The sequence below is a fragment of the Papilio xuthus genome, unplaced genomic scaffold, assembly GCF_000836235.2.
Source record: "Papilio xuthus unplaced genomic scaffold, Pxut_1.1 DF825928.1, whole genome shotgun sequence".
NCBI classification, from domain to species: domain Eukaryota; kingdom Metazoa; phylum Arthropoda; class Insecta; order Lepidoptera; family Papilionidae; genus Papilio; species Papilio xuthus.
Window position 1 is genome coordinate 7,146,954 of NW_013532721.1, and position 23,764 is coordinate 7,170,717.

The following is a 23,764-nucleotide window of genomic DNA, read 5'->3' on the forward strand; positions in this document are numbered from 1 at the left end:
ATGAATCATTTGATAGCCTAATGGGTAAAGATACTGATTTCCGATCACGTGGTCGAGAGTTCGAATCCCGCCATTCGACTATTCGACTGGACAGATACCGTAGCAAACGGTATCTGTCAAGTCGGGAATCTATTTTTAGGCTAATATAATTGTTTTTAACTCGTTAAAAATAGAAAAACTAGCTTTGTAAAAATGCATAGGTTATTAAGTAACGTGTGATTTTATATCTTCTACTATTATTTGAGGCTTGTGAAATTGCGAATATACGTGCCCGCATCCTTTTCCGTTTCCCGCCGCAAATCGTCCATCCGAAGCCCAATAAATATTTCATCAGGTCGACGTTAATGCTCGGATCAATTAGATAAAGCCTCTGAAACGGGAGGAATAATGCACCGACGTTGTTTCAATTTAGAAAATCCTTTGATTTTATTTAAAATTGAATAAATTATGTAAATTTTACCTACAGACTAGTTTCAATAAAGCCATGTTTTCTTTATAAGATTAATTAAAGCAAATAAATTTCGTCTTGATAACCTAACGCGTTCCTGAGGAAAAGGGTCTTGACAGACAGACGGACGGACAACAAAGTAATCCTATAAGGGTTCCGTTTTTTTCCTTTCCAGTACCCTAAAACTTTAATTAAGAACCGTTAACACTGTGTAATTATACGATGTCGGCTTCGACTAATGTTAGATACATCGGAGGGCCTTCTTCAACGGGCACGACAGACGGGTTTGAAACTGTAGTCTGTGTCGTCACCAGATAATTACGTCCGTGTTACCCTTTTCTAATCTATATACCTATATATAAAAATCAATTGATGTTCGTTAGTCTTGCTAAAACTCTAAACGGATTTATCTTATCTTGGTATTGAAATGTTCGTGGAGGTCTAGGGAAGGTTTAAAAGGTGAGAAAAATTGCCGGGAACTAATTATGTTTTTTTTTTAATTTCACGCGGACGGAGTCGAAGGCGATAGCTAGTTGATTTATAATAATGTTACGCGAAAGTTTAAACAATATTTTTTTTATTTAATATTGAGATAGCAAGTTTGTTAAGTAACAGGAACTCAAATTATTAACCTTAAACTACAAATGTCTAGTTCTATTTTCTACTGACTCATTTGTTATTCTTTATTAAATACATCGTCAATTAACTCCGTAAAAAAACCCAACTTGATATTTCCTGACGTAAAGATAACGTCGACTTTATTCTATTTCCATTATAAGCTAAAGAATTCCTACCGAGTACAAATAGGGTTCAAACAGAAATTAATACGCTCGCAAGAAATGTTCTCCATTACACCATATGTGGAACGCAACCCATTGGAGGAGGTGATTGACAACCGATAAGACGTATTTTTATAAAATTTACACATGTTCGACTAGAAATCTAACTTTTTAATCGTAATGAATTGAATCTTGGTTTATCTTAGCATAGCATATCTCACCGACAAATTGTAAAATTTTCGCAAAATGTAGGTTGAAATTTTCACTAAATAAAGCGAATGTGACTGTTTTTTATCGATTTTTTTTTTATCAAAAATCAATATATGTAACTTATAATTTAATACTTTTTGATGCGACATTTTGTTCCAATTTTGAAATTAAAAAAAAAAACATAGCGTTTGCTTTCTAATGTTGCCAGCACTTTATTTTTAATGACTATTGCTCTCTCTGCCGTCGCTACGTCCATAGCGTTCGGTAACACTCAAATAACATAAACACTTATGAACTGACGAAAACTGGTTAATGCGACAGCAAATAATTGAATTCAATTTTTTACTTTATAAATAAAGAACGGAAGTGATATATTTTTTGTATAAAATATTGGTGGTTTAATTTTATAAAAAACGTGTTCCTTGTTCATAAAAACAAAGTAATATTTTGATAAAAAAAACAATACGTTAATAATTATATATTATTAATTTAAAAAATAATTAACAGTATTTTTATATAATAGCAAATATCCTCAATAAATTAGAAAACAAAAAAGAGGATTTATAAAATTAAATAAAAAAATTATATTCATAATAAACTCGTTTACTTTAAGTGTCAATAATTTTTTTTGACGTTATTTTTACAAATTATGACAAAAAGTACTTCTGAGATAACGAACTAGTAAATACTGAACCCTAAAGTTAACTTCTTCGTTGCATTGTGTTGTCAAAATTCTGACAATAGTCATAATGAAGCAATGCATGTCAACTTGACAGACGCAATGTTGCCACATTACGAAAGTATTGACAGCGCGCTATTGAAAACCTACTTATGTGGTAGAATATTTCTAATTATCCAAATAAGTCATAAAAATAGTTTCATTATCCCTCTTTTTTATTTATCTTCTTCTTAAAATATTGGCAGAATATTCTTATAAATAATTCTTGGTAAAAAGTTCTTATATATTCGCATCATTATTCAAAAGATTTTTTCGTAAAAGATATATCTTTTTTATAACAAATAATACTGGTACAAAGCTGCTAGCTATAATCATCGATGTGGACACTAGATGGCGCAACAACAAAAGTGTTCTCATTTTTATTAAAACTATTTAGGTCACATTTTTCAACTTGGAATAAAGCCCAAAACCTTAGACTTTCAGTTACCTAATACTGAGTAAAATATCAGAAAAGTGTGCCATTAGGTCAGACGAGAAACAGAAGAGACAGTTTTTTAAAGTCTGTTTCTTATACAGGGCAGCTTTGATGTAACATTTCAATCAGATCGGCAATTTGGTGTGAGTGCATCCAGGTGAAAGGATTGCACATTAAACCTTGAACTATATACTTTTTTGTACATATATTAAATTTAAATTGCTTTACGCATCGACAAATGAGTGCTTTTTTTATTTCTTACTTAATACAACTTAATAAATGCGTAGATTTCAATAAAAACATAAATTAATAACGTATGATTTCAAAATGCCAAAATAAACACGTAAGTAAGGAATTAGTAAGATACTAATATTATAAATACGAAAGTTTAGATGGATGGATGGATGTTTGTTAGAAAGTATCTCCAGAAAGGCTTAACGGATCTCGGTGAAATTTGGCATAATCTGAAAGAAGGCTACCATTTTTTTTTTTATTTCACTTGGATGAAGTCGTAAGCTAGCTAAAAGCTAGTAAAATATATGTTATTTGCAAAGAACATTACTCTCTCGTCAGTAGGGCAAAGTACAAGATTTATCATTTAATAAAATTCTCGTGTAACAATTTTCGTTCCCATACTCCTCCGAAACCGATTCTCATGAAATTTTGTGAGCATATTTAGTAGGTCTGACAATCGGCCAACATCTATTTTTAATCCCGTGCGGACGGAGTCGCAAGCGATAGCTAGTATAAATATATGATAATAGGATTTTGATAAGATCTTTATACTAAAATAGCTAGAGTATGAAGGTAGAGAGGTTTCAGATTGTTACGGCCTTTAAATAATATCAAGTTGTTTAAAAATAGTGCATCACTACAAGATCATCAGATTTGGAAACTAAAAATATCCTAACACGTTGAAATCTAATCTTATTGTCTTCAAAGCTTAAAAAAAAGGTCTTCTAAACCAATATAAAATATACTTAACATATTTATTGAGTTAAGAAAAGTCTAGACAGTGTTGAAATATCAATCTCCTTTACTTTACACCATTAAGGCTCGTTGACACCAGGTTAGTGTTTTAGTCGAGTCGCACGCAATTTAGTAACTAAACGTGTCTGAACAACGAAAATTTAATCGAGAAATATTCTTAAGTCAAGGCAATCAATCGAGTACAAAATACGTTTAGTTACTGCTACTCAATTAAATTACTAGCCTAGTGTGAACGAACCTTTAAGGATTGTGTCTCTCTCACTTCAACCAATAGGAATACAGTTTTGCCAGAAAAACTGCAACACGTGATACGTTAAAGGTTAAGGTGACAAACCATTAGTCACGGAATATGAATCATATTTCAAGAGACAACCGCAAGCGAGAGTTACAGAGTGTTACAAATCTTAAAATAACATCTCAACTGACGGTGTCCTAACCTGGTTTACATTATGCCAGTACAGTAAGACAGTATCGCTGGACTACCGCGGGTTTTAATTGCAAACTGGCGCCAGTTTTTCAGCCGTATTGTCTTACTGTACTGGCATAATGTAAACCAGGCATACTCGTAAATGTAACACTGCACGTTTACCATGATGACTATTGGATCGTTGCCATTAAGAAGTATCTATTAAAATTGCAAAATGATTTTAATACCATTGATATTAAATATTACGGGAAAGGATTCGATATTTTAAGATCAGCATATTTTTAGTGGACAATATTGAGCACATTCATTTCTTATGTAAGACTATATGGTAACGCCTAGTAACTCCTGACTTAGGGTATGCACCGAGCGCCTCAGCGATTACATTTAGTGGGTCGGATATCTTGACTTCAAGTTGTCTAAACTCATAACTTCTATGTATGAGTGTGCCATCCCTAAGCTACGGAATCTCACAACTACCCCTGTAATAAGACTGTTAGTAAGTCAATAAATTAAACTCAGTCCATTATAGTCAGGAATAAAAATAATCCTTTCTTTGATGTAGACATACAATGTCAACTGAAATGATTTAAAATCGACGAGAACATAATTGAATTATACCAGTTATGGTGTTGCATTCTCAAAATACACTTCCGGAGGTTAATCGTGTTAAAAAACCAACATAGGTTAATGGCCCCAGCTGGGAACATGTGTAGTATAAAAACTAAGAACAGTTGATTGCACGCAACCGAATGACGCTTTAGAAAACAAAAGGATAAAAAGTTAACGTACATGCAACGTTCAACTATTTAAAGTTTTAAGAGTAGAATAATTTATTTGGCGAAGAACAATTAAAATAAATAAATAAGAAAAGGGACCGTGATAGCTTTACAGTACGCTTTATCGAAAAAGATGTTGAATAATAAAAATCTAGTGTATTAAAATAAACAGAGTGCCCAGAGGTGGTGTGTTATAACTCTCATAAAACACGACGTTTTATCACATCTTAATAAAAGAAACGGAAATCATAACAAATAGCAATTGCCAATTGAAAATTTCTCAAGTTTAAGTAAAATATTTATCATATACCATTTTACGTTAGACCTTCATCAATGAGTAATAGAATAACAAAAGTAATAGAAATGGCATATATAAAACAATAAGGCAATTAGAATAATATCCCTTTGTCCCTTATCGTGTATTCATAAGACGTTCGAGTGGCAACTGGTAAAGAACTAGGCCAGGTCGCAGCTCGCGAACTTAAATGTTGGCATAACAATATCACACATCGTCGTATTAATCACTAGCTGACACCCGCGACTCCGTCCACGCGGAATTAAAACAAAACTTAATAAGTAGCCTATGTTCTAAGGCTATATTCTATATCAATGGCAAATTTCAGCTATATCTATGCAGCCCTTCTGTAGATACCTTCTAACATCCATCCATCTATGCATACATCCAAACAATCGCATTTATATTATTAATAAGATGATGAATGATTTTGGTGCTAATTGAAATTATTAGGAGGGAAATAATTAAGAGCTGGAATTATGATAGTGCAAACCATCGGTTTCGACAAAAGAAATGGAAACTGGAAATGCAAAAAAATACGAAATCTTTTAAAACGAGAATACGGCATGAATTTCTTTTTTATATAATAATATATGTATAGCATTTTATTTGTGGTAGATGTACTTTTCAGTAGAATTTTTAGAGACCAGCATCTGCCCTGCGATTATCATTTGAAATTCCTATTAAATATCTATTATAATTCATTTTTGTTCCAATCTATTATCAATGTGTTGTTATCAATCGCTGGATCGACTCATTGAGTTATCGCGGAGCAGTGGCGTGTCAATATCGGGCTTTAGTTCTTTGATAACGTTTGCATCCACGATGTTTCTAGAATAATGTCTCACTTCCATGTTCAGGGTGTGGCATTCGCCATAAAATATATCTAGTTAATAACAAAAATGTTATCACAAAAGGAAATTTACCAATGTCTTTGAAATGACTTTTCGATAGAAGATAGGAGAAAATATTTAAACCATTTTTACTTTGACTGATTGCTAATAGAATCATGCTCCCAATAGAATCCAGAAGAGTCAACCGGTTACAAGATGCAAGTAGTTTGCACAGAACTAGATTGATTTTGAAAAGGTAAAAACCAAAGAGTTTTTACTTGAACACTTCCTCGAGTCATATTTCCACTCTTAAGAGTGAAGATACTTGTGATAAAGTCAAAGATAATTAATATCGAAGCTGATTATGATGAATAAATGACGATACCGGAAATTTAATTATTTAGGTGACATCGTTTGCCCGTCGTATTGTAACACAAAATTTTGTAAAAATATAAAATAAAACTGTGGTCGAAACTATTATGAAACGAAGGTAGCGCAGCACTGTAACCTTAAAGCGAATTAAGGTGTGTGGTCTTAAACCACAACAAACAAATCGTCATACACACAAATAGTTGTTCCTCAAATGAGTTTCGTTACCTGTCATTCTGAAGGAAAGAGATTTAAATTTCAAGATCAATATAAGATAATTGTTTAAATTAACTCATAAAATACTAAAATAAAATCTTAAGTGTATGTATAACTAGAAACAGTCAAACAAAATTACTCTTTTAAATTTAAATACTCATTTTTTAATCTGTAATTTTGACATTAATTCTAGATTAGTATGTAATTATACCAAAAATATGTTGAAACATCTACAAAAATAAATATGTAACGAATTATAAATAAGTTGAATACCGAAGATCCAAAGCATTGTTTTTCAAAACACTGTTTAAGTTAAGAACTGACCGAGTGCTCGATTCGTTCCTGACGAAGAAATATGGCAGGAGGTGGCGCCATAACTTCGTTTGAGATTATTTTTACATCCAATTCGGCTGCAAGTGCATAGTATTGGGGCTGCCATCTTATGTCTTTATTTTATTTTAAATTAAATATAAGTTCACTTGTAGAATGACCATAATAATAGTTCGTATACGAAGTTAATTTATTGTGCCTTCAACTATACTCCCATCACTCTTTTTCTCTAGAAAAAGAAAGAGATAGTATAATGTATATGTGAAATGAATAGTTCGTAGTGGCGTTAGTATGTAAAATATTTAATTAAAATCGATTAAGTATCGACAGAATATAAAAAGTAACCAGTTATTTTGTAATCTTAATGGATGTTAAAAAATGTGTGAACTACGTGTCGCAATTTTCTAATTATTTTATAAATTAAAATAATTACGATTATATCATAATGATACCAAATTCCTTGAATAATAATTTGACCACTTTTATTTACTCATTTATTATGCAATTGCTCATTAGAACTTCAACTATATTTCAAACATTAGCATACTGTACATAATTGTTTAGTAAACTGAATTCCAATTTATTTTACCGCAAACCTTACAAGTGCCAGGAATTTTTAAAACAAAATAAGATTACAACATTAAAAGACATATCAAATTCCCAGCAAAACCTCACATAAAATTTCTTATCGTAAAAAACTGGAATGCAATAAAAAAGAATAAAATATTTAAAACTCTTTTCGGCCAGTATTAAAATAATAAATGTGGCAACCCCACTAGGTAATGAGTAATACCGGACAAAGAAACCGCGAGATCTCGTCTCTAAAATAAACTTAAGTTAATTTCGTGTTGTGTCCGATGTATTCGTATTATTTCGAGCAGCCTTGATACACTTCCATTGTTTGTTTGTTGCTGTAATTAATTCTGACTTGTTTTGTTTTTAATATAAATCCCGTTATTCGAATTGTTCCGTTCTATTTATGAAATCACTGTTATTGTTCATTTCAAAATTCTTTTCTCTGTGGTTATGTAGTTAATTATAATTTTTATTCTGTTTTTCTTTAGTCTTTGACTTGTATGAATTAATGACTTACTAATATTAAAATTACTTAACGTGGGTTTCCGAGACCAAAATATATACCGTTATAACATATAGTAATCTCTGTTCTCAAGAATAATGACAGGGATAACGATGTTTTATACAGAGATTTTGGTTTAGAAACCCATGGTAATTAATGCTAAAGTTTGACTGGATGAAGATGTATAAATGTTTCTTACTATGTAACTCGAAAAGGAAATTAATTACACTCTAAAATTAATACATAGTTTTTTTTTAATATCACGCGGATGCAGTCGCGGGCTACAGCTAGTTATCTTATAGTTTTATTGCAATAAGTGGGCATTTTCACAAGAGTGACAGCTTTAATAAATCTTTTATCCATCACACAATTCATGTAATAGAAAAATCTCAGGAACATTAATATGATTAATTACAAAGAGGTTTTCTCTTTATCGGACGTTTATCGGAAGCGTTCGTCTGTGAAGAGCGCAAGTTAATTGCTTTTACGAACGCGAACGTTCAATGTACGGCCAATGGATATACTTTCAACACATATAATAATCAAATTCATTAAAAAAAATTGATTACATTAATAAAAAAATGATCGCATACTACAATGATGTCATCTTTGTAAGTCGGTGAAAATTTGAACTTAATCAGTCGTATTAAAATGTTAAGACGTGTCTTGATGTGTCTGCCGATTCGCTGGCTATTTGGCGACGCCATTTTGACTGCTTGGACGTGACAAATGATTATCGATTGACCCAAACTTGACATTATTGTTTGACCAATCTAATACATAGGCAGCCATTCGTTAAATCACAGTCCTGTACAAAATCTACCCAAAATAACGTTGCATAGAGGAACGAACATATTCTATGTTGTATTATGATATGTCCAATCCACCACATGTTAATTATTATGTTAAAACCAAAAAAAAAACTGGATATTATGATCACGTTATTGTTTTATGACGAATAAGGAAAACAAATTGGTTCCGATCACACGTGAAGCCATAATGATGTTGAAAACAAAAAATCGGTCAATCGATAAACGAGTTCGGTACTTACATATGGCATTTAAAGTTCCCGGTTCTTAACAGATTTATAATATGAATACTTTAATGTCTTAAGGTAATAGATTTAGAGTTTATTTTACTTTGTATTTGATGTAAGATGTCATTGCGTGCGTGTAACGGTTGCTGGCGGGTACCATTTTCATTGGGGTCCGGTGCATGCGGTGCATTCCTGCGCTTGATTCCAATCTGATACCACATAGGTGCGATCGACCATGTTCTTACATGTTTATCTAATTGTCTTGTAATTTAAATGTTAATTTTATATCGCTATATTAAATTACACTGGAAAATATTCCACAGAGATTTCTTAAAAAATTCAAAAGTTCAGTGATTTCTCCTAATAAGATACCTCTTCAAAGCTTTTTTTTTATATCAAAAGGTGGCAAACGAGCAATCGGCCACCTGAAATCGCTGCAATAGCGAAGTGACCGATGCCCATAGACATACGCAATTGCATATGCCTTGCCTACCTTAAGTCGACGGAGGATAGGATTCTCAGTAAAAAAATATCTTCCCTTTCCATGTATCCTCTCATCCGGAAAGTCCACTTCCACTTTCACTTCCCATCCTTTCCTTATAAAGAAAAGGATGGGAAGGGAAAGAGGACTACATTAGGCCTCCGGGACGTACACTCATCAGAGGAAAGGCTAAAGCTATTCCAGCTTCCACTTGACGCATGTCTTCTGTGTGGTCGTGGTATTTCACCGGGCGAGCCGGGCCGATTCGTGCGAAGATGTTAAAGCGGCCTCTACCACTGTTAAAGCTATTGATCTATTGGTCTTATTCAGTTCTATCGAATTAGTATTCGGCACACAAGGGTCGGGAAGGCATAGAATATCGAAGAGAAAATAATAATACAAATCAACTATCATTTTATTTAATGGCAGACAATCGAAATAACAAAAGTTAAGTAATTACCATCATTCATTACAGACTAATGATAATATTAATAATACCATTAGTAAATGAAGTAAATATTCATTTTATAACAAAGCTATCAACTTGTCATTGTTACACCTTAGTTAAAATTAGCTGTGCCCGCGACTTCGTCCGAGTCAAATAGTGTTTGAGTTGCGCGGTACTGGACAGTACTTGAACATTGCAACATAACTTTATTTTCTTAAACAAACGTCGCCTAAATTGCTCCTTATTACGATATAGCTACTTGCCAATTAAAGTCCCGTAAAAATCGGTCGAGCCATTTCAGATATTAGTCGGAACACACAGACAGATAGGCAGACAAAAATAGTATTATACAAAATGATATTTTCGTGTATTTACCATATATACATGTAGTAAAGAACACTTATTTTAATATTACAAACAGACTGCAATTTTATTTATATGTATAGATATCGCTAGTAAAAAGCAAGAAGGTTAAGTTACGTTATAATGATATAAAAATCGGAAATAGCTTTTACTTAAACATATAACATTAGTCCTAGAATTGCAAATACAACATTGTGATAAGATTGTTTTGAATTGCAAAGCCATGTAATTACTATTCCACAATGACAATCATTTCCTCAATATCCAATAGTTTTTCTCACATCCGCACCAAACATCCTGTTTCATTATACGCCAATGTTTGGATCTTCAGAACAGCTGCATGGATCTCGCTGAAATTTGGCATAGATGTAGAACATAGTCTGAAAGAACATAAGGTTATTTTCAAATTCCACGGGGAAGAAGTTGTGGACGACAACTATTGTAAATGTAGTCATGGTGTAATGCAAAACTAAGTAAAATTTTTTCTTATTTGTAAAGTGCCATCTAAGGTAAGATCAGCTTATATTTTGGATATTTACTGCGCGAATGGAGGTGTATCCTAGTTTGTACCATGACAAATATGCCATGGAATTTTTTATCTTCAAACGTCTTTCACCTTGGATCTTTCCTTTAACAAAGTTACAAGGGAGTTGAAAGCACTCAGAGTCGCTTCAGGAGGTGTGGTTCGACCGAGATTTATATAATTAATATAAATAAAAGGAATATATGTATAAAATATTTCACGTATCCATAACGTAAGTATATGTTAAACAGCTTCTAAATAAAATATTTGATAACATATACATTGAAGATTTTGTAATGGGTTTTTTGTGTAAATTCTTGCTTGTGATCATTAATTTTGGAGACATTGAAAATTCTGACATTATCCTGGGAACATGTTTCAGTGGCGTGTCGTAAAATCCAATAAAGAAGTTTGCCTTTTTTAGTATGTACACTTAATTTGTTTTTCTTCAAAAGTCGACTACATTTGCAACCAGTTTTCAAGTTTTTGTGAACCAAGTTGGTACCAACATCGGTTGGATTTAATACTGGACATCGCTTTCTTATGTAGCAGATGTTTGGTAGCTAAGTTATATCTTTAACATGCTATGCGGGTAAATATTACTAGGAGTTTCCACTGCTCAGAACTTATAGAACATATTGTTATAAAAGTGTTTTCAATACAAAGAGAGTGTGAGCGATGATTAATCTTACTAATATTATAAATGCGAATGTTTAGATGGATGTATGTTAGAAGGTATCTCCAGAACGGCTGTATGGATCTCGCTGAAATTTGGCATAAATGTGTAACATAGCCTGGAATAACACATATGCTACTAACGAACGAAATGGCGACTACGACAAAGTCGCGGTCGACCGCTAGTTGTATACAATGTAAATTCAATACAATTTTTGCATTAATATACAATCATCATATAATAATAAGGAGAACACTTTATTATTATAAAACCCATTTTTCACTAGCACTGTTATTTACATTGCGATATAAAAATATTGGTGATAGAAAATAGTTGAACGCGACTAGTTATGTCTAGTGAAAATGGGGTCTTATTACGATATGGTTGGCTACAATTAAGTCATTAACCGCGCATAACCTAGAGGCGAATTCCTCCAGATAAAGCGCTGAACCCGGGACCTCTACATTAAGCAATTCTCCTCATTAATGAAACAGACGGACTGCGCTGCAATCTCTTATCTGCGGGTAATGCTTTATGTGACCTGATTTCTTGGTACATTAAGATAGTACAGATTAAATAGAGAAATGGAACAAATGGAAATAGATTATAAAAATATTGCAAATGTTTGCTATTTTAAACATTAAAAAAAAGAAAGTTTTGATTACAGTTTTATCTTACGCGAATGTATTATAATAAAATTAAATTAAACATTCAAATTTAATTTATTTGTTATATATTATTATAAATGAATGAGCGTCGGTGGCTCAGGGGTCATCACTTGACTTGCAATCTGCAAATCGTGGGTTCGAATCCCGCCATGTACCGATGTGTTTTTCGATTTCCGATTTACATATGTACATTTATCCGACGTTCTTACGGTGAAGGAAAACATCGTGATGCAACCTGCACATGTCTGAGAAGAAATTCAAATATATTATACCATAAGGTGGCAAACGAGCGAGCAGCCCCCTGAAATCGCTGAAATAGCGAAGTGACCGCTGCCCATAGACATACGCAATTGCATATGCACAGAAAGAAAATATTTTCCCTACCATGCATCCTCTCATCCGGAAAGTCCACTTCCACTTCCCATCCTTTCCTTATAAGAAAAAGGGTGGGAAGTGAAAGAGGACTAAATTAGGCCTCCGGGACGCACACTCATCAGACGAAACGCGGAATTGCTTCCACTTCACGCCTGTCTTCTGTGTGTATGTACATATTTGTTTTAATTAATTAATACTTTCCTGACACATGTATGGTATCAAAATTCATGTAAGCCTTAGTTACAGAGATAAACTTCATTAGGGACATGACAACGTGGGAGTATAATATGGAAGTCACGATTCCATCTCGTAGAAACACGTGTATAGAAACAGGTTTCAACCGAATGGAGCTTCGTCAACGCTATTCAACAAACTACACTCACTACGAGTTACGAAAATACGTGTAACATAATAACGAAGATATTATGATGAAATAAGGTACCTAAAGTTATTTAGAAAAATAATAATGCGTTGATTGTGAATCTTTAAAATCAAATTTTAAGGATACCACATCCAGTCCAATAACCTTAACTTAATGTTTTGACCTTCAAATTCTTTATTTGGCTAAAGTCTTTATAAAAAATATCGCCATCTCTGTTTTCTCAAAGTTAATTTGAGGGATGACGATATGTTTTATGCATTGGTCTCAGAAACCAACGATAAGTATGAGATATTACTTTAAGCTTTAGATAACTGTGAGAGAAAATAATCTTCAAATCAAATAAATCTCTAATATCATTATCTCTTTAAATATGTAAAATGAATAAACAGCAGTGCAATGGTAACGGGATAGTGGTCGGACGGGCCCGCGTGCTTTTTATTATGCAATAGAACATTTGAATTATCGAGACTTGTATGGTAAAACCGTGAGAGAGTTTAAATATAGAAAATTTCATAACATATTCAAACATTATTACTGTTGATTCAATGATATACTGAAAAGTTTCGACCCCTTACTGTAAAAGACGCATATCATTTCTAGTTGTAACTTACTTTTTCTGCATATATATATCGTCATTTTAAAACGTAATCAATAGTATGGTAATCAACAGTATGTATAAAATATTACTGTCATAAGTGCATTCGTTTTTTTATACGATACTAGAGGTCGTCCGCGACTTCGTTAACTCAAGAAAAATTAGCGTATAATATATATATATATATATATATATATATACGTCCCGGAGGCCTAATTTAGTCCTCTTTCCCTTCCTACCTTTTTTCTTATAAGGACCTTTCCTTCCCATCCTTATGGGAAGTGCAAGTGGACTTTCCGGATGAGGGGATGCATGGAAATGTTTTCTTTCTGTGAATCCTCTCCTCCGTCGATCAAAAGTTAGGCAACGCATATGCAATTGCGTATGTCTATGGGCAACAGTCACTTCGCTATTTCAGCGATTTCAGGTGGCCGCTCGCTCGTTTGCCACAAAAAAAACCTTTCCATCAAAGCCCCGTCAAAATATGTTTTGGAGGTTACCCGAAACAAACGCGAATTTGCGGACAGACAGACAAACATTCATTTTACACTAAAATTTTATTAATTTCGACTCAAAAATGTTATTTTGACTGAAGTTAAATAATGATCTACTTTCATACACTTTTACGTGCTTTTTTCCAATAAAATCAAGCAATCAGTAGTTTTATAGCTATTTATATCTAAATGTAACTGTTGACCGCGAATCATCGAACTTTCTCCGCGCAATAATAAGCTTACAATCTGTTGAATATAAATTCATAAGCTTCTTAAGTTAACTTAATAAATTAACTTCTATAAATAACTTCGTTCTACAAAAGTTAAACACAAACTTTGATTTTTTTTAAGAATGGAAAATTATGAAAAAGAAAAAAAACAGTTTAATTTAATTTTTATTCTGTAAAATCTCTTACGCAATACTTAACGGGTCTACGAACTAGATCTAATTAACGCACATCTGGGCGAGTAAATTCTGCCGAAATGTATGTAAATGTGTATTTTTAATTACGTGCAACATTGCATTAATAGCGTTTAGTTTACATTACATCATTGCCGCATTCCGTCTGTTAAATAGGGTTGAAATCTAGCACAAAAGTTAGCCCTTTGTAAGATTGAAAATTTTACATATGTATGTCAAATTATGTTTACTAGATCTTATACCTAATCTAGACATTCTAGATTAGATCGAATTATTTAAATTTTTATTAATACTTTCTAATTATCCCTTTTAGAATTTAGAAGCAACTATAGTTTAAAAAACAAAAGTTGAGTCTGAAAAGGCTGACCTTTTTTTTTAATTTTTTAATGTTCAAATATCAAAACGCAATTTTTTCTCAATTGGCAACCCTTATTGTAGCTTTTATTCAGTTCCCAAACAAACGTATACTACAATGGGTACAAACCGTCTATGAAATGTTCACGGAATTCTAGACAGTAAATACAAACAACATTGATGTGAAATTCCCGTAACATCGGAGTATAAGAATTATGCATGATATTGACCGGCGCATTTATTTCATAAAGTGAGTTAGGCTCGTTGTGATACATTACCACGAGGGTAGAACATTAACGTACAACAGTTGCACAGTGCAGTACTACAACAGTAAATGTGTGTTTATAATATTAATGAAATGTTTGCGTCACTATTCTACCCTCGTGTGAAATAGATTATGCTAAATTGTTCTGAAAGCATTGTTATACTGCAATGGAGGGCATAGAGCCGTGACTTATCTTTATGCCAATTAAATAACGCGGTTATACAACGTAACGGAATGCTGTAAGAATGTACTACTCTGTTGGAACTTTTGCTTATTTTTTCTAAGAAAAAATAGATAAACATTTGATTCTATAGACGTGTTTCAGTAGTGGAAACGTACTTTAAAAAACGAATTAAATTATTTTCCAGTGTCATTTTACACATTTCTGTTTGAATAATGAAGAATTAGAATTATTTAAACGGTCATTATATACTACAAATTATAATAAGTAACTATTCAATATGGAAACTGTAAAAACTACTTCTTATAAGTATTTTTCTTAGTATAATGAGATAAAAATTTATTTCATTATTTCGTAAAAGACTAATAATAAACCATTATTACATTGACTAAGTCAACAATATAAATCATCGTAGTTTTACGAAGTGTACATTGAGAAATTACTGTGATATATGTACGCGACTGTACATCAAGCAATTAAAATTCCAATTTCAATACAACTTGGTGACCAAACTTTGTAATTTTATAGGAAAGTATCTTTGCTTAGAGTACAATCACTTCTTTTTTACTGTGGATAGATTTCATAAAAAAAAATAAACATGAACTAAAATGCATGTTTAAACGTTCCTAGTCGGCTTAAATTGTCTATTTTTACTATTCTACATCTAACTGTGTACAGTACCTTTGCTGGTATTTAAAAAAAAAGAGACAATATTAATACATGCAAAAACAATTGTCACCCTAACAACATTATGTGTCTCGCTATAATTTTTTATTCCTTGTCCCGAATCAAACGGGCCGGCAATGGTGCCAGCGGAGCGTCGGACAAAAAACGAGAAGGTATCCCGAAGGCACCGGCCACCTTTTCTAAAAGGTAATCGTTCGAGCTCAAGGCGGTTATAGTTTTTTTTTTCTTTATAATTTTTCGTAGAAGGCAACACAAAGAGTGGAGGCAGCTGCCACGGACAGCTGTTTACCTATATTAGGCCAGGCGAGTTTGAGCTTTTGTCACCTGGTCTAATAAAAAATTATTGCAATTACATCGGATCAATTAGAATACTTATATGTTACTTCTTACCGATATTATAAATGCAAATTTTTAGATGCATGGCTCTATGTTAGAAAGTATCTCCATAGTTGTTTATTCCTTGTTGGTTTAGGCACTTGATTTTTAAAACGTACAAAGTCCTATAAAGTAAATAGTATAAACACTGCGCATGTAAAAAACTAGAAAAACCATAGAAATTAATTTTAAACCTGATATAAACTATGTTATTAATATTCATAGCGGAGCATTCCTAACTGCATTTTCAACTTTAAAAAAAAAAACTAGATTGTCATAGGGGACTTATCTGTAAATGTTTCAGAGACTAATTAGTGTTATTTTAAAAAAATAGGATCTTTTTTTGCACGATTTTTTTTAAAGTATTTTAAAAATCAATACATGTATATGGCTATATTTAAATTTATTGTAAAGTAAACTCTCTTTCGAAAAAAATATTGCTCGTATTTAGTTATTTGGAAATCTGTAACATACATAACATATAAAATACTAATAAAAACTTTAACCATGGGATATAAAAATAACTACCTGCAATCATCCCTAAGTCAGATTATAAACTAACAAGTGAATACTGGACATAACAATTGTTATTGTTAACTGAACCACGCGGCGTTTTAAATTACAAAGAGTTCTCTTATTTCTTAAAAATATTCTATACCGTACATATTACAAACTTGTATGTACTTTTATTCTGAACGTAAAAAGCTTAATAATGTCGTAATATCGAAAACATTTTTTGAAAGTTATTTTATTATCGACCTTCAGATATTTTATAACAAAGCGAATGTGCGAATAAAATTTTACAACGAACCTTACCACAATGTATGTATTGTATACATACAATGTATACATAATAATAAACAAACATATAGACATCCCTTTCATTCTATGTACAAAAGTCAGAGATATCAATATGTTTTTATAAATGTTTCTGCAGTGGAAACTCAGTCAGTAACATTGTTCTGTCATAAAAACAAAAATACAGTTTGTTTTAATTTTCTACCGATTTTACGATTGTAAAACTCACAACGTATCCATTGCGAATGAACATCCGTTATTTGGATATAAATAATTTATAAAACACGTGCGTTAATAGAACGACTGCTTACGAACACTTCCGAGATTTTTAATTTTGTAACGTGAGTTGCATCATGTTACTCTAGATAAGAAATATAACTAGGAAAGTTACACCATACACAAATATACTTGCAAAAATATATACAGAGAGGTAAGAAAAAAGGTAAAAATTAATTCGAAACTTAAAACTTTATTTTTGAAAGAAAAACAATCGATTTTACTAAAAGACAATTAAAAATACTAAGTTACTTTTGACTTTTCTGCATACACCGAAAAATTTCATTACATAATTATACTTCACAAGTTCAATTTTCATATATTTATATAAAAATTAGTAGCATTAGAAATATCTATTCTCTACTATTTTGCCGTAAAATTGTGGTAAGAAATTTATATAAATACGTGACATCGGACAGCCCTATACTGGCCGAATATAGGACGTGTTGCAACCATATTATATTTAAAAAAATCTTTTATTTTTTTACGACTTGTTTATTGTGCAAGTTCATTTGCACACAAGCACATGCTCGGATCACGTTTGAGTATCATTCATGTCGCAATATTTGAGAGACATGCAACCATAGATGATTTGACGTAATTAAATGTATCCGAACGGCTAAATACTTTTTTTACAGTATTTGCATAATCTGTGTTGCCAGTTCACAAATTAAAAAGTGCTAAGTGATATTTTACGATTAGCTATAGTAGGTTAGTGATTATTTATAAAGGAAATATAAAATTATCCAAGATGCCTACACTTCCTCTTTTCTGAAATAAAGGACGAGATTTTCTTAATAATAAAATATTAAAACAAAATAAACACTAAAATTAAGCGTGAAAGACATATTCCATTTTTAAAGTAAAGCCTAGATTAAATATGGATTACTGAAGATATGGTAAAAGATAAAAAAAAATTGTTGCAAAATTGCAAAATTACATATTTTGCTTATCGTTTAAGTTACAATTGCTTATCGTAATACAAAAAAATTCTTATCCCCCCCAAAAAAATAATCCCTTGTTCAAAAAAATATCACAAATGAAATTGATACATATTAGGTCGCGTCTTAGTCACGTGCGGCAAAGGTCGTTATAATCGCCTATACTATTAAAAAAAACGTCACGTATTACGATTGTTTCAAGGCGATTATTGGCAACAACAACTATAAAGATTATGCTGAGGAAGCATAAATTACCGCGCAATTTGCATGAGAGCGAACGGCGAAAGTACATTGTGTCCGTACAACGTACTTTCACGTCTCAATGCAACTCTTATACGTTCAAGTATTTCTAGGAAACGATCAGGGAGTTATTACATCGCTTGTGTTTTGTATTGTGTCCGTATTTATAGTTCGGCTTTTGATAGATTGTAAGAATATAAAGCTACGTTTCCACTAGTTAGAACTAAACGAACGTATTAAACTTCATGCAACATGACTAATAACGTGCTATTTAAACCGTAAGACAGACCTATGTAGATTATTTAAATAAACAAACATAAGAAAAGATATGTTTACAAGACGAGCGTAACAAGGAATAACGACAAAAACAAACCTAGCTAACCAGACAACGCGAAACAAAGCTATAAACATAGAAAACGTGAGTAAATAAGGATCCGTTTGTACTATACTAAGTACATTAGTATACTGCAACTGCATTACCTGTGGCTTCACAAATGGACACCGTTAAAAGGATTTCGTCGTCGGGGGTTTCACTATTTACCAACGAATCCACCAAACAAAGAAGCTTTTGTTGGATTTTTTTATAGAACATTGTTGTCGGGTGTGCTTGCACTTAGAGGTTATGCGTCTAAGAGATATCATTATGAACTAATGCCTGCGACCCCGTCTGCGGAATTAAAAAAACTCTCGTAATAAATTTAGTCTACATGAGTAGCTTCACACCAGTGAAAATATTGTTCAATTGGTTCAGTTTTAAAGCCCATTCATAAACACACAATTAAATATTTCTTCCTTATAATATAAGTATTATACACAAATAATTATAAATAATACAATTTATTCCATACTTGCCTTTCTTTTGTTGACATTGTTGACTTTATGAAATCAGTAAATGTTTCTTCAATGCTTTAACACATTAAACAATTTTATAACTATTCCAAAGCCAATGATCTTTTAAATTACGTCGATATCAACGTGATCGCTTTTGAGAAATAAACTATTAAAATCAAATTTATTAATGTATCACAATCGTAATAAAACAGAGAGCCCGTCGACTTTGATTGATTAATAGGCCATAAACAAAAAAAATCATATCAGTTTTGACAAATGAAAATACTAAAGTTATTTTCCAATGCCATAACATTGTATAGGCATATTATCATCCCTTTCATTTTCTTTGATAAAACAGAGACAAAAAAGAGCAGGGCTGGCAAACCTTTACGTATCATCAACATTTAAAAAAAAATGTTCGATAAAATCATAGATCATTATTTTTTTTTATTTTATGATTATTCCGTCGCATAAACATCACAGGCTTCGGGCCTCATATAAGTAATAAATAATTCACACTTTTTTCGTATTGCATTATGAAATTTGTCATCAATGATGTGTTCTAAAAATGTCGCGTGCCATTGATTCGCTATTCCTGGACTACATGTATCAATAAAGTTTAACGACAGTCCAAAACCACAGTAAAGTTCATTCTGTATTCAAATCTGAGAGACAGTAACATTAATTGGTTAGAAGATAGCAGGTCCATATTAACGAGGTGCTTTGAACTTATGCCTACGTGCGGGTATGTAGGGCCCCAATAGGAGTTTTTTTTACTGGAAACTAAATATTATTCCACAGTCGTTTGTAGTTTATACTTGAGTTGAATACTTATAGTTTTTATTCGATAAATTATCGGGAAATGAAAGTTTTTGATATTCAATACGATTTTTTTTCCATTGATGGATGGGTTAGGCAATGTTAATAAATCAGATATTATTCTATTAAATTATTCAAACTTTAGTAAGACATTATACTAAACTGATATAAAAACGGCGAAACACCCACGTATATTCGCCGCATCCGCGAAATAATACCAGTACCACTCATCCTGATGAAAGGCCCCCGATGGGCTCGAAGCTAGTCGGTGCCGCCACCGGACGAATATGTACGTGTGTTTAGCCGTTTTTATATCAGTTTTCAAATATTAATGAGACTTGACAAGTTTTCTTACTTATATAATATATGTATTATAATTTATTTTTTGTAATTTTCTAAATAAATAAAATAAGATCAAATGATATCTCAATGAATAAATAACATAAATTTATAAGAGTTTTGTCTAGATAAGCTATCGAGATCGTGATCCGACTTCAAAGCGATATTTTCAATGACAAATATGAGAATAACTATATTTAGAATAAGATTTAAAAGATAATTTTAAATCTGCAATAAACAGGATCCAAAGCATATCGTAATTTTCTTTTTAATTTATCTTATATTTTTAAAGAACAATATAAGGTAACTTTCCTATAAATATTCAGATGTATAGAAAACTAGACTGTTATCTTTTCCAACAACTTTAACCTTCAAAATGTTTTTACCTACCCTATAATCATTGACGTCTCCGTAGTACAATATTGACTCGATCTTAGAACAGTGCACCGTTAATACGACCGCTGTATTTACGTTACAAAAAAACATATTTGCTTTACAAACATTAAAGTAATAAAATAAAGGTTGATAAGGCAAAACTCAGTTTGTATTCGAAGTCTCTGGCGTCATTTGTCAAATAATACTTTCGCCGTAGATTGTACAAATACTGATACAGTTCCAATATTCCAATAAACATGTAACCTTTGTGTGGACGTTATAAATCGAAACGAGAAAGCGTACAAAGAATTTTAAATAAGAAACCGTCGCTGGAGTTATTGTTGCGTACGTTTAAAACAAGTTTCTCTTGTTGATAAGGCCACAAATGTCCGAACGTGTCAATGACTGCAACTGCTTCTATTCTTCAGGATTCAATTTACCCATAGTCTATATCTACAGTAATAACGACTTTAGTTTTAGGTACCCTTTTACTTAAAAAAAAACTTTAGTGCTTCTTTGACACCATTTTAAGGACAAAAACCAGAAACCTTTGTTACAATAATAGTAGCAAGGACTGTCTTTCAAACAGGTCAGTATGACATAATTACTTTAGTCCTTTATTTAATTGTTTCTTGTAAAAATATTTATCTGTGGATATCTGTGTTGGCGCCAGCTGATAACAAACGGTCTTTACTAATTAATGTTATCGTAAACAACGCTAAAAGTCTTTTTAACTAATCACTTTAATATCGTGACAAATCAGGGCCATTTGCGATAGCCCATAGCAGTTGTTGAACCAAAAACGTATTATCGAATCGTGTCTTCGTGCAGAATAGTCGAACAAAAGATAAATTATACCTGTACGTGGTATGCGCCAGCTACTAATACATAAAATGAACATTTCCAATAAGCTTACCGTTAAATGTGTCGTAGGCAGTGGGCTGGTAATCCTCCCGAAACGTGTCCTGCGCATAGGCTGCAATTAATGAACTCTTTCCCACCGCTCCGTCACCGACCAACACACACTTTATCTTCTCTTTCTTTCCACATTTCACTTTACGTCTGTCTTTTATCTGAAACATTCGATTCAAAGTCCTCCTGCTCTTTTTGTCGCGCACTGCCCAATCGTTTACTTTATCACAGCAGTTCATGTCTTCGGACACATCATCCTGTATCACAGTGTGACCGTTTTCCTCTGCCACCTCCGAATAATCGTAGTCATCGTCCTCGTCTCTTCGCGGAATCGGAAATTGGCTAGGGCTGTGTATGCCGAACACAAAAGGGCCGTCTCTCTCCGGCAAACGGTTAGCGAACCCGTTCACCGGGGTCGGCGGCTTAGCATAATGCACAGTCGGGGCACGGTACTGGCTCGATAGGTATTCGGCTGACGCGTGAGGGTCAAATCTGAAGACGAGTTCCGCTTCTCTGCGGTCCAAGCTCAGATCGGGAGTCGTCACTTTGTCTTGAAAGTAGCCAACCTTCTCCCGCGCTCTTGCCTCTTGCAATCGTTTTTCGAGTTCTACGTTCGAAGGCTTCCAGTAATCTGGACGGTATTCGTAGTAGTCCGTCGGCAGATTCCGGGGCGCAGGCAGAGGTCGGTGCGTGCCGAAGTCTCGGGGTGGTGCGCGCGGAGGCACCACTACTGGCTTTTGCGGTTCGGCAAGCAACGGCCGTCGCGCCGACAGGTTCGCGCTCGCGTTCCTGTTAAACATGATACCTTCTAAACTAGGAGACATTTGCACCGTCACAAACTTTGATCTTGAATAGAGTCTTCCAGTGTTGCGTTCGCGCACATCACTCGTCGTCGGAATACAATCAAGCGCGTGAAAGTCTCCGAGGAACGATAACGCGACACAACGTCGCACAACGTACACTCACACCGGAGTTCGGCACGCAACTGACGGACGACGACGAGCGAGCGCTGCGCGGTCGAGTAATCGAGCTCGCTAGAATAGAGTCGCATTGAAATCGGGTTCGTGCCGGCTGCTCCCCTCGCATATAGAAATGACCTGTTGCTTCTGTTACCTGCCCAGGTACAAGTCTCGTTGGAGCGCAGCTGCCGGGAACAAAGCGCACCCGTCACATAGCGTCGCGGTGCGCTAACTTGCGGCGCTCATTCAACGATACACAAATGATATGAATGAATCGCGACGTGTTTTGTTTACCTATCACGATGTACTCACACCAACATCTACGAAATATTTACTATGCGACGGGTAGAGAATGATTTATCATTTTATATTTGCTTATTTATTCAGAGTGGGTTTTACCACACAATAGAACTGTAGTACATGTTATAACTGAAATAATCATAAATAGTGAACTTTCACGTATGAACCTATTTAAGATGGTAGTTTTTTTATTAAGCCATTGACATTTCTGATTTTTTTTTATTAGTTTAAAACACATTCATAAATTTTCACATCAAATGGAGTCTTAATACATAATGCTAACATTGTACAAATGAAATAAATTTTTAATGTAATAGGAAGAAACAAAGCACTATCAATGTTACATTTGCATAAAGCAAAAGCCGTAATTAGACGGTGGAAACATATTTGTTTTTGAATTTTTTCGTTAAAATAGTAACTTTTTCTCAAAGAAAACTAAAATAATTAATTTGCAATGTCTAAGCCAAGTTTAAAAAACAAAGTGCAAGGAAGCGCGCCTGTAGTTACATTGTGTAAGTCAAGTACCTCTGTTCGAAATTAGATGCAATAATATTACATATTGCATATGTTATGATTTTTTATTCCATAAATTTTTTCGTTCTCTCCACATTTAACAGTAAGTTACTTTTAGTCGTAAACTTATTGCTGGGCGTAGGGACACTTGCCTATCTTCTATGTGGTCATTCCTACATGCCCGCTGCCAGGCGAGCGAAACTTTTATAATCTGTGCTACAAATTAAACGCA

The 23,764-nt window shown here is 33.1% G+C and overlaps 1 protein-coding gene across 1 annotated transcript in view; it reads right to left on the reverse strand.

The window, feature by feature from the left end:
- Window positions 1–23,023, reverse strand: part of LOC106125411 (uncharacterized) — a 45,697-nt gene extending 22,674 nt beyond the window's left edge. Inside the window, exon 1 of the mRNA XM_013322604.1 lies at window positions 21,765–23,023. Coding sequence (XP_013178058.1) covers window positions 21,765–22,584 — 820 coding nt within the window. The 5' untranslated portion in view covers window positions 22,585–23,023. The remainder of the gene's footprint in view (window positions 1–21,764) is intronic.
- Between the last annotated feature and the right edge of the window lie 741 nt (window positions 23,024–23,764).